This window comes from Oncorhynchus mykiss, chromosome 25, assembly GCF_057628025.1.
Source record: "Oncorhynchus mykiss isolate SJ-2025 chromosome 25, ASM5762802v1, whole genome shotgun sequence".
Taxonomy (NCBI): Eukaryota; Metazoa; Chordata; class Actinopteri; order Salmoniformes; family Salmonidae; genus Oncorhynchus; species Oncorhynchus mykiss.
In genome coordinates, this window is record NC_143046.1 from 76,073,542 (window position 1) to 76,086,976 (window position 13,435).

Sequence of the window (13,435 nt, forward strand, 5' to 3'; positions counted from 1 at the left end):
GAGAGGCGAGAAGGATCGGAGGACCAAAATGCGGCGTGGTATGTGTTCATGATGAATATTTAATAAAAGAAAGCACTGAACACTGAATACAAACTATACAAAAACAATAAACAAATAACGACCGTGAAGCTATAAATGAGACCTGTGCTGACACAAGCAACTAACATAGACAATCACCCACAAACAAACAGTGAAACCCAGGCTACCTAAGTATGATTCTCAATCAGAGACAACTAATGACACATGCCTCTGATTGAGAACCATACTAGGCCGAAACATACAAATCCCCAAATCATTGAAAAACAAACATAGACTGCCCACCCCAACTCACGGCCTGACCATACTAAATAAATACAAAACAAAGGAAAAAAAGGTCAGAACGTGACAAGTACGCAAGTATTAAGACCGTGGGACCACGCAGCCATCACACCGCTCAGGTAGGAGGCGCGTTCTGTAGCCTAGAGATGAACGTACTTTGGTGCAAAAAGTGCAAATCAATTCCAGAACAACAGCAAAGGACCTTGTGAAGATTCTGGAGGAAACCGGTACAAAGGTACAGTGCCTTGCGAAAGTATTCGGCCCCCTTGAACTTTGAGACCTTTTGCCACATTTCAGGCTTCAAACATAAAGATATAAAACTGTATTTTTTGTGAAGAATCAACAACAAGTGGGACACAATCATGAAGTGGAACGACATTTATTGGATATTTCAAACTTTTTTAACAAATCAAAAACTGAAAAATTGGGCGTGCAAAATTATTCAGCCCCTTTACTTTCAGTGCAGCAAACTCTCTCCAGAAGTTAAGTGAGGATCTCTGAAAGATCCAATGTTGACCTAAATGACTAATGATGATAAATACAATCCACCTGTGTGTAATCAAGTCTCCGTATAAATGCAACTGCACTGTGATAGTCTCAGAGGTCCGTTAAAAGCGCAGAGAGCATCATGAAGAACAAGGAACACACCAGGCAGGTCCGAGATACTGTTGTGAAGAAGTTTAAAGCCGGATTTGGATACAAAAAGATTTCCCAAGCTTTAAACATCCCAAGGAGCACTGTGCAAGCGATAATATTGAAATGGAAGGAGTATCAGACCACTGCAAATCTACCAAAACCTGGCCGTCCCTCTAAACTTTCAGCTCATACAAGGAGAAGACTGATCAGAGATGCAGCCAAGAGGCCCATGATCACTCTGGATGAACAGCAGAGATCTACAGCTGAGGTGGGAGACTCTGTCCATAGGACAACAATCAGTCGTATATTGCACAAATCTGGCCTTTATGGAAGAGTGGCAAGAAGAAAGCCATTTCTGAACGATATCCATAAAAAGTGTTGTTTAAAGTGTGCCACAAGCCACCTAGGAGACACACCAAACATGTGTAAGAAGGTGCTCTGGTCAGATGAAACCAAAATTGAACTTTTTGGCAACAATGCAAAACGTTATGTTTGGCGTAAAAGCAACACAGCTCATCACCCTGAACACACCATCCCCACTGTCAAACATGGTGGTGGCAGCATCATGGTTTGGGCCTGCTTTTCTTCAGCAGGGACAGGGAAGATGGTTAAAATTGATGGGAAGATGGATGGAGCCAAATACAGGACCATTCTGGAAGAAAACCTGATGGAGTCTGCAAAAGACCTGAGACTGGGACGGAGATTTGTCTTCCAGCAAGCCAATGATCCAAAACATAAAGCAAAATCTACAATGGAATGGTTCAAAAATAAACATATCCAGGTGTTAGAATGGCCAAGTCAAAGTCCAGACCTGAATCCAATCGAGAATCTGTGGAAAGAACTGAAAACTGCTGTTCACAAATGCTCTCCATCCAACCTCACTGAGCTCAAGCTGTTTTGCAAGGAGGAATGGGAAAAAAATGTCAGTCTCTCGATGTGCAAAACTGATAGAGACATACCCCAAGCGACTTACAGCTGTAATCGCAGCAAAAGGTGGCGCTACAAAGTATTAACTTAAGGGAGCTGAATAATTTTGCACGCCCAATTTTTCAGTTTTTGATTTGTTAAAAAAGTTTGAAATATCCAATAAATGTCGTTCCACTTCATGATTGTGTCCCACTTGTTGTTGATTCTTCACAAAAAATACAGTTTTATATCTTTATGTTTGAAGCCTGAAATGTGGCAAAAGGTCTCAAAGTTCAAGGGGGCCGAATACTTTCGCAAGGCACTGTAACTAGAAAACTGTAACGGATTATATTTTGAAAGTAACCTACCCAACCCTGCAGGGCTGTCATTGTTTTTGGGCGAAATTATGTGAGGTTTTATGTGTTGGAGGTACATCTTGGTCAGTTTAGCTCAGAAAATGCCTCCGTTGTCAATCTGCGGGCCGGCCCTGCCTCCATGTGAAACTGACTCATATTTTTAACATTGAAGTTATGACTTAATCGCCACCACTTGGTTCTGATTTTAACGTACTGGCAGTGAGACTAGGGCTGTGGCGGTCACAAAATGTTGTCAGCCGGTGATTGTCAAGCAAATAACCGTCGTTCTCACTGTATTTGACCGTTAATTAACATAAACACATGTAGCATCTCCTGGCTTCCACACACAGCCTACAAGCCACTGATGCTGACCTTTGGAACATCTACATTTTAAAAAGTCTAATAAATCCATGTAATATGGCCTACTTCACAATAAATCCATACTTTATTTTAGACATGTCTAAAGAAGCATGATATGGAGAAAATGTCAATTTCTGAAGAACATACCCAGAGTTGTCCTTGTTAGGCCTTGATCTGGCTATGACAAATGGCTTTGGGCTACACTAGTTAATTTAGCAGACAATATTTTTTTCAACATTTAGTTTTTAACCTTTATTTAACTAGGCAAGTCAGTTAATTAAGAACAAATTCTTATTTTCAATGACAGCCTAGGAACAGTGGGTTAACTGCCTGTTCAGGGGCAGAATGACAGATTTGTACCTTGTCAGCTTGGGGATTTGAACTTGCAACCTTTCAGTCCAACGCTCTAACCACTAGGCTACCCTGCCGCCCCATGGCATTATTTTATAGTATGAAGAATACAATTGAAAAAAGCTGAGTAAAATAGAAAGGATGTTTTTCCCAAACAATTTGAGGGAGTGCGCACATGCGGCTATTCTGTGTTGAATGGTTAACAAAGAAATAGTTATTCCTATATGCTTCATTTAGAGTTATTAAAGTGACTTTAGTTGTTCTACAAACGTTCCGCTATATGTTTGGATTTTTAATACATTCTAAGGATGCATGATGCGACTCTAATAATGATTTGAAAAAAGTCATTTGAAAGGCATGAGCTCTGCTTAGTTTTTTTTGTGCAGGCTGTAAATACTTCATCAGTCACAAATTCACAATTTGACAAGCACTTGATCATGTCTAGAATTTTACGACGGGCATCTCCTTTGTGTGGCCGTAATGCACCCTAAAAAGTCCAGGCCTTTTGTGGCCAGTGGCAGTTATGCACTTCTCCCATCACATGATTGGATTGGGTCTTTCTCACAGGCTACAAGTGAAGACAGACACATCGCGGAAGGGTTAATGTGCTTAATTTTATATTTGGCCACTTGAGTTGTGATACAAACCTTAATTAAACAAATAGGCTAGGCTACATGAGGTGTGCGACTATGATTAGAAAAAGTCGCAAAAAAAAGGAATTGTTTCTTATGCTGGGCATCACTCACAAGTGCTAATATATCATTCACAAGGGATAGGCTAAAATTGTCACCCATCAGACTATTCTTGATTTAATCTTGTCTTTACATATACTAAATAATATATGTGTGAAATTTGTTTTGATTTAGAATTGACCATTATCATGCACTTGTATCGAAACAGGGGCAGTGGGAAAAAAATACATGTTATCTATGCACTTAAGTAGCAAATGGAGGAGCTTTTCCTGTGGTTTATTTTCATGCCAGCCAGATAGACTATACTCCTGTTGTAAATATAAGCAATGTGCTTAATATTAGGAAAGTTGAGAAATAAATATAGTGGGCCTAGCCTATAGAAAGCTGATCCTCCTCTTTTTAGTAGAGGCCATCACTCTGTTTTCTTGTGCAAATGTGTAGAGCCTATTGAAATGTTGCACAACATGAGCTCATGAGCTCTCATGAAGTGTTTGATTAGATTTTCAAATACATTTGCATTGATGTCAGAGTGATTAGAGAGACACTAGAGTGCTGAGTAACGGACAATTAGCAAGTTTGGAAGGCTACTAATGACCATCAGCAACATTCAAGCTTGGAGAAGCCTATTTACCGTGACTAAACCGTCATGTGGAATTTGACTGCCTTCATGACTCGTGACCGCCGGTAAAACGGTGACCGCTACAGCCCTAAGTGAGACTCACAATCATGTCTGTCTGCTCTCATGTCTGTAGAGCGTCAAGATAACGTGTATGTTTATTTCAGAGTAGTTAAGCATATACAAATACAACAATTATCTCTTCAATGCCAGGCTTGAGTAAGTGTTATCATCTGTCCCATCTCTCCCGTGTGTGTGTGTGTGTGTGTGTGTGTGTGTGTGTGTGTGTGTGTGTGTGTAGGACATTTGTGAGGACATCTCGGACCATGTGGAGCAGATCCATGCGTTGCTGGAGACAGAGTTCTCCTTGAAGCTGCTGTCCTACTCTGTGAACATCATTGTGGATATCCGCAGTGTGCAGCTCCTGTGGCACCAGCTCCGTGTCTCTGTCCTGGTACTGAAGGAGAGGCTACTGCAGGGCCTCCAGGACTCCAACGGAAACTACACCCGACAGACAGATATCCTGCAAGCCTTCTCCCAGGACCACCACCAGGTTAATAATTAACAGCATCCCTAACATGGCATGTGCTTTACACAACTCTCGCTATCCTACAATGAACATGAAAACTTTTCAGGTTTCAATGATTTATTGAATAGGCATAAGCACAAAAAACAACATGACAGTAGCATATTAAACAATTGATTGAAAGATGCATTTGTACAGTATGATATTCACTTTATTTAGGGAAATAAGAGTACATACTGTATTATGCAATTTTACACTTGACGCTGTGACCCACTCTACCAAATGTAGTTCTGAGTGGCTTGACACCAACAATATTACTCTACCAAATAACATCAGACTGTTATAACACAACTTAAACAGAGACAGTATACAGTGTGGGAATCTTATTTCTCACAGGTCCAATGCTGTGGAATGGAACATACCTTGTCATTCCATACCGATAGTGGGGTTGATCGGTGGCTATTGAATTCCCCCCTCAGTCTCTAAATCAGACAGACCAATCCAGACAAATACTCCTGCATTAATTCCGTTGATAAATCTCTAATCCTCTTCATTATTAACGATCACCAGGTCTGCTCCTCTCTCTCTGCAGTCCTGTCTGCTCTCAGCCCAGAATTTACTCTCAGAAGAGACACAATAACAACTAGTGTTAAAGATTCTCCATCCTTGTGGATAGGATCCTCTAATAATCATATCCAATCGTTCTATCTCTCTCTGTAACTGGTCTTTCTCTCTCTGTAACTGGTCTTTCTCTCTGTAACTAGTCTTCCTCTCTCTGTAACTAGTCTTCCTCTCTCTTTAACTGGTCTTTCTCTCTCTGTAACTGGTCTTTCTCTTTCTGTAACTGGTCTTTCTCTCTCTGTAACTGGTCTTTCTCTCTCTGTAACTGGTCTTTCTCTCTCTGTAACTGGTCTTTCTCTCTCTGTAACTAGTCTTTCTCTCTGTAACTAGTCTTTCTCTCTGTAACTAGTCTTTCTCTCTCTGTAACTGGTCTCTCTCTCTCTGTAACTGGTCTTTCTCTCTGTAACTGGTCTTTCTCTCTCTGTAACTGGTCTTTCTCTCTCTGTAACTGGTCTTTCTCTCTCTGTAACTGGTCTTTCTCTCTCTGTAACTGGTCTTTCTCTCTCTGTAACTGGTGTTTCTCTCTCTGCAACTGGTCTTTCTCTCTCTGTAACGGGTCTTTCTCTCTCTGTAACTGGTCTTTCTCTCTCTGTAACTGGTCTTTTTCTCTCTGTAACTGGTCTCTCTCTCTCTGTAACTGGTCTCACTCTCTCTGTAACTGGTCTCTCATTCTCTGTAACTGGTCTTTCTCTCTGTAACTAGTCTTCCTCTCTCTGTAACTAGTCTTCCTCTCTCTTTAACTGGTCTTTCTCTCTCTGTAACTGGTCTTTCTCTTTCTGTAACTGGTCTTTCTCTCTCTGTAACTGGTCTTTCTCTCTCTGTAACTGGTCTTTCTCTCTCTGTAACTGGTCTTTCTCTCTCTGTAACTGGTCTTTCTCTCTCTGTAACTAGTCTTTCTCTCTGTAACTAGTCTTTCTCTCTGTAACTAGTCTTTCTCTCTCTGTAACTGGTCTCTCTCTCTCTGTAACTGGTCTTTCTCTCTGTAACTGGTCTTTCTCTCTCTGTAACTGGTCTTTCTCTCTCTGTAACTGGTCTTTCTCTCTCTGTAACTGGTCTTTCTCTCTCTGTAACTGGTGTTTCTCTCTCTGCAACTGGTCTTTCTCTCTCTGTAACGGGTCTTTCTCTCTCTGTAACTGGTCTTTCTCTCTCTGTAACTGGTCTTTTTCTCTCTGTAACTGGTCTCTCTCTCTCTGTAACTGGTCTCACTCTCTCTGTAACTGGTCTCTCATTCTCTGTAACTGGTCTTTCTCTCTCTCTGTAACTGGTCTCTCTCTCTCTGTAACTAGTCTTTCTCTCTCTGTAACTGGTCTCTCTCTCTGTAACTAGTATTTCTCTCTCTGTAACTGGTCTCTGATCAGTGTAGTTGGTCTTAAGGAGAGACACAGACTGTAACATCTGGTTTTCTCTCTGGCTGATGTCCTTGTAGTAGTTGTAGGAGCGTAGTCTGATGAGAGTTGTCAGTAGGAGGCCACTCAGTAGACCCTGTTCCACCACAGCCAGGGTGCAGCGCCTCCGCTCGCCTCGCACCTCGCATTACTCCTCCAGATTCAGATTGAGTTGAACCCCGATTCTCTGACCCACTGTCTGGTGACCCCAGGTCTGTAGTCTGAACAAGCGTATAAATCATTGCACGTCTCCTCCGACTGAGGATAATTCACCCGACGGCTTCTCGTAGTGTCAGGGCTGGCGAACACATCGTCAGACATCTCCTTCTTTTGAGATCAAATACTCTGTATGAGTGTAGGCGTTTTGTCTTTGTCTGGGGGTATCTGTTTCTGTCCTCTGTATGGTGATCAGAGCAGTACTTATACACTGCGTCTTGTGAAATAGATATCATTAGCGTCTGGCCATCTGCTACAGTGCCTTGCGAAAGTATTCGGCCCCCTTGAACTTTGCGACCTTTTGCCATATTTCAGGCTTCAAACATAAAGATATAAAACTGTATTTTTTGTGAAGAATCAACAACAAGTGGGACACAATCATGAAGTGGAACGACATTTATTGGATATTTCAAACTTTTCTAACAAATCAAAAACTGAAAAATTGGGCGTGCAAAATTATTCAGCCCCCTTAAGTTAATACTTTGTAGCGCCACCTTTTGCTGCGATTACAGCTGTAAGTCACTTGGGGTATGTCTCTATCAGTTTTGCACATCGAGAGACTGAATTTTTTTCCCATTCCTCCTTGCAAAACAGCTCGAGCTCAGTGAGGTTGGATGGAGAGCATTTGTGAACAGCAGTTTTCAGTTCTTTCCACAGATTCTCGATTGGATTCAGGTCTGGACTTTGACTTGGCCATTCTAACACCTGGATATGTTTATTTTTGAACCATTCCATTGTAGATTTTGCTTTATGTTTTGGATCATTGTCTTGTTGGAAGACAAATCTCCGTCCCAGTCTCAGGTCTTTTGCAGACTCCATCAGGTTTTCTTCCAGAATGGTCCTGTATTTGGCTCCATCCATCTTCCCATCAATTTTAACCATCTTCCCTGTCCCTGCTGAAGAAAAGCAGGCCCAAACCATGATGCTGCCACCACCATGTTTGACAGTGGGTATGGTGTGTTCAGGGTGATGAGCTGTGTTGCTTTTACGCCAAACATAACGTTTTGCATTGTTGCCAAAAAGTTCAATTTTGGTTTCATCTGACCAGAGCACCTTCTTCCACATGTTTGGTGTGTCTCCCAGGTGGCTTGTGGCAAACTTTAAACAACACTTTTTATGGATATCTTTAAGAAATGGCTTTCTTCTTGCCACTCTTCCATAAAGGCCAGATTTGTGCAATATACAACTGATTGTTGTTCTATGGACAGAGTCTCCCACCTCAGCTGTAGATCTCTGCAGTTCATCCAGAGTGATCATGGGCCTCTTGGCTGCATCTCTGATCAGTCTTCTCCTTGTATGAGCTGAAAGTTTAGAGGGACGGCCAGGTCTTGGTAGATTTGCAGTGGTCTGATACTCCTTCCATTTCAATATTATCGCTTGCACAGTGCTCCTTGGGATGTTTAAAGCTTGGGAAATCTTTTTGTATCCAAATCCGGCTTTAAACTTCTTCACAACAGTATCTCGGACCTGCCTGGTGTGTTCCTTGTTCTTCATGATGCTCTCTGCGCTTTTAACGGACCTCTGAGACTATCACAGTGCAGGTGCATTTATACGGAGACTTGATTACACACAGGTGGATTGTATTTATCATCATTAGTCATTTAGGTCAACATTGGATCATTCAGAGATCCTCACTGAACTTCTGGAGAGAGTTTGCTGCACTGAAAGTAAATGGGCTGAATAATTTTGCACGCCCAACTTTTCAGTTTTTGATTTGTTAAAAAAGTTTGAAATATCCAATAAATGTCGTTCCACTTCATGATTGTGTCCCACTTGTTGTTGATTCTTCACAAAAAATACAGTTTTATATCTTTATGTTTGAAGCCTGAAATATGGCAAAAGGTCGCAAAGTTCAAGGGGGCCGAATACTTTCGCAAGGCACTGTAAATGACCAAAATATGACATGTAAATGTAATATTGGTATATCTATAAATAAAAGTACTTTGGTCTTTTTCTTTTCAAGTGGGAAGTCCAGCTCTTCACACCTTTTTTTTCTCTCTGTTCAAGTTCCTATTTTAAGTGTTGTGGACCATTCGTGTGATAACTTCTCTTTACAGCAGAGATGGGTTTGATGTTTTTGAACTCATAATAAGCTCCTAAGAGAGCAACAGTCTTGTTTAGAATTTGACTAACTCCCACACACTGTGTACACAACACACCAGGTAAACGCCCAGAAAAATATTGCCCCATTACACATCACGGTGTCGAGACTTAAATATTTAGATACAAGTTCACTTTGTAAAGATAAAGGAGACTGAAGTCAGAGGTAATAGCTTCAATACAGAGTGCTCGGGGTACAAGCAGTCACACCCAGATGCATAGACTAGTACAAAGTGAAACTTCCTTGGTCTAGAGATTTTATACATTTATTTAATTAAGTATACATTCATTGCTTTACTGTCACAATTATGTAAATTATTTCTGTCATAAACATTAGTTTCTTGCCAAAGGGGTGAACTTTAATCACAGAATTGGTTTTGATGCCTAGTATGGTAAATGTTTTAAGTACAATTTCAGGAGGTTTGTGGTTAGCTTCTCGAGATTTGCAGCTTCAAATATGGTACTTGTGTAAAGGCCATGTCTATAGTATACTACAAAATTCTAGAGTAAGCACTATAGAATTAGATGTACAGTACAGACCATTACACAAGTACCCAATTGGATGTGCCCTGGGATATGCCCTTGGATGTACTCCTAGAGGTAACATTAATAATATGCATGTCAATCTCTCGTGGCTCAAAGTGGAAGAGAGTTTGACTTCATCACTACTTGTACATGTTGAATGCAACAAGCTGCCTGTTTGAACTACCGGCACACAGCTCAGACACCCATGCATACCCCACGAGACATCCATAACAGACTATGGGAGGCACACAGTACTACATACAGCCATGATTCCCGATTGGCGCAGCGGTCTATTCTAAGGCACTGCATTTCAGTGGTAGACGTGTCACTGGTTCGTTTCCAGGCTGTATCACAACCAGCCATGATTGGGAGTCCCATAGGGCGGTGCATAATTGGCCCAGCGTTGTCTGGGTTAGGGTTTGGCTGGGGTAGGCCGTCATTGTAAATAAGAATTTGTTCTTAACTGACTTGCCTAGTTAAATAAATAAAATTAAAATACGTGGAACTATATTCCACATCAAGTAACTAATTCAAACAGTAAAACATAGGCCCAAACACGTGCATACACACACACGATAACACACGCACTATACAGTGCCTTGCGAAAGTATTCATCCCTCCCCCTTTTTGGGGGTTTGTATCATTTGATTTACACAACAACATACACAACAACACGCCGAAGCTGCAAAATATGTTTTATTGTGAAACAAACAAGAAATAAGACAAAAACAACAGAAAACTTGAGTGTGCATAACTATTCAATACTTTGTAGAGCCACCTTTTGCAGTAATTACAGCTGCAAATCTCTTGAGGTACGTCTCTATAAGATTGGCACATCTAGCCACTGGGATTTTTGCCCATTCTTCAAGGCAAAACTGCTCCAGCTCCTTCAACTAGGATCGGTTCCGCTGGTGTACAGCAATCTTTAAGTCATACCACAGATTCTCATTTGGATTGAGGTCTGGGCTTTGACTAGGCCATTCCAAGACATTTACATGTTTTCCCTTAAACCACTCGAGTGTTGCTTTAGCAGCATGCTTTGGGTCATTGTCCTGCTGGAAGGTGAACCTCCGACCCCAGTCTCAAATCTCTGGAAGACTGAACGGGTTTCCCTCAAGAATTTCCCTGTATTTAGCGCCATCCATCATTCGTTCAATTCTGACCAGTTTCCCAGTCTTTGCAGATGAAAAACATCCCCACAGCATGATGCTGCCAACAACATGTTCAATGGAGTTCTCGGAGTGATGAGGTGTTGGGTTTACACCAGACATAGCATTGTAGTTGATGGCCAAAAAGCTCAATTGACCAGAGTACCTTCTTCCATATGTTTGGGGAGTCTCCCACACGCCTTTTGGCAAACACCAAACGTGTTTGCTTATTTTTTTCTTTAAGCGATGGCTTTTTTTCTGGCCACACTTCGGTAAAGCCCAGCTCTGTAGAGTGTACGGCCTAAAGTGGTCCTATGGACGGATACTCCAATCTCCGCTGTGGAGCTTTGCAGCTCTTTCAGGGTTATCTTTGGTCTCTTTGTTTCCTCTCTGATTAATGCCCTCCTTGCCTGGTCCGTGAGTTTGGTGGGCGGCCCTCTCTTGGAAGGTTTGTTGTCGTGCCATATTCTTTCAATTTTTTAATAACGGATTTAATGGTGCTCTGTGGAATGTTCAAAGTTACGGATATTTTTTTATAACCCAACCATGATCTGTACTTCTCCACAACTTTGTCCCTGACCTGTTTGGAGAGCTCCTTGGTCTTCATGGTGCCACTTGCTTGGTGGTGTTACAGACTCTGGGGCCTTTCAGAACAGGTGTATATATACTGAGATCATGTGACAGATCATGTGACACTTAGATTGCACACAGGTGGACTTGTTTAACTAATTATTTAACAAGTTATTTTTTTAATTTCACTTCAACAATTTGGACTATTTTATGTATGTCCATTACATGAAATCCAAATAAAAATATGTTTTAATTAGAGGTTGTAATGCAACAAAATAAGAAAAACACCAAGGGGATGAATACTTTTGCAAGGCACTGTAACACACACGTTATAGACATGTGGTGGTGTAGTAGGGGCCTGAGGGCACACACTTAATGTGTTGGGAAATCTGTTGTGAATGTATTGTAATGTTTTTAAAATTGTATAACTGCTTTAATTTTGCTGGACCCCAGGAAGAGTAGCTGCTGCCTAGGCAGCTGCCTAATGAATACCAACATACGATTGAGGAATACTACAGTGTGGAGTATAGGATTCTACAGTATCCTACAGTTTACTATAGAATTCTATAGCAAGTATTATTGTATTTTATAGTGAACTGAAGTCTTTTTTTATGGGTATCAAACTGTAGAGAAATTCAACTGAAGGGAAACAAAGTGTGAGCATTTAAAACACGTTTAGCTAAGGTTGACCATCTCAGCAGGCCTTATTCAATGATATTATTACAAAGAACAAAAGGATGTGTGTGTCTGTGTGTGTTCACTGGATGTCCTGTCAATTGTTCATGCTGGTCTCTTCAGTTGTCCACTGGACATCCTGGCCTCTACAATAGGATAATATTTTGGTCAATTTCAGTTTAGGAGACTACCCCCCCACACACAGTGCATAAAACACCAGGGAAAAAGAGTTACATTTTGAGAGAGAAAAATATTGACACATTACAGCTTCTCTACTGTCTGTTACATAAATTATGCACACCACATTGTGGCACATGCAGGAATTGCTACAGATGAGGAATCCATGGGTATGGAATATTATTTACTGTAGCATAGCAGACTCTTAAACGCTGACCAGACCGCTCGCGCGTGTGCGTCCTCCATCGCGTGCATTTTGATTTCCACCCACACCACCCACACCAGACGCGATCAGGACGCGCAGGTTGAAATATCAAAACAAACACTGAACCAACTATATTAATTTGGGGACCGGTCGAAAAGCAAACATTTATGGCAATTTAGCTGGCTAGCTTACTGTTGTTAGCTCATTTGTCCTGGGATATGAACATTGGGTTGTTATTTTACCTGAAATGCACAAGGTCCTCGACTATGACAATGAATCCACAGATATAAGGGTAAACCAAGTTAATTTCTAGTAATCTCTCCTCCTTCAGGCTTCTTCTTCTTCTTTGGATTTTATATGGTGGTTGGCAACCAACTTTAAGGTGTATTACCACCATCAATGTAGACCTCAGTGTGGACCTCAGAGGCTAAAACAGACTTTCCTCTGTCGAGACGTCCCTCTAAGACCTTTCTGCAAGCTTGCTATCCCCGGCCTTCTAGCTGTCTGAATCGCAGTATCTCCAGCCAGCCCACCCACTCACTGGACCCCTATGATCGCTACGCAAGCCTCTCCCTAATATCAATATGCCTTGTCCATTACTGTCCAGGTTAGTGAATATTGTGTTATTTCACTGTAGAGCCTGTAGCCCTGCTCAATATGCCTTAACCAACTATTTAGTTCCACCTCACCACGTATGCTGTGACATCACCTGGTTTGAACGTCTCTAGAGACAATATCTCTCCCATCATTACTCAATGCCTAGGTTAATCTCCAATGTACTCACATCTACCATACCTTTGTCTGTATGCCTTGAATCTATTTTATCGCACCCAGAAACATGCTCCTTTTACTCTCTGTTCCAAACGCACTAGGCAACCAGTTCTGATAGCCTTTAGCCGTACCCTTATCCTACTCCTCCTCTGTTCCTCTGGTGATGTAGAGGTTAATCCAGGCCCTGCAGTGCCTAGCTCCACTTCTACTCCCCAGGTGCTCTCATTTGTTGACTTCTGTAACCGTAAAAGCCTTGGTTTCATGCATGTTAACATGCATGA

The 13,435-nt window shown here is 41.5% G+C and overlaps 1 protein-coding gene across 1 annotated transcript in view; it reads left to right on the plus strand.

Annotated features, from left to right (window-relative positions):
- Nucleotides 1-13,435, plus strand: part of LOC110505775 (A-kinase anchor protein 6) — a 234,487-nt gene that overhangs the window by 50,669 nt on the left and 170,383 nt on the right. Inside the window, exon 3 of the mRNA XM_090221110.1 lies at nt 4,537-4,788. Within this exon, the coding sequence (XP_090077236.1) occupies nt 4,537-4,788 (252 nt within the window). The remainder of the gene's footprint in view (nt 1-4,536; nt 4,789-13,435) is intronic.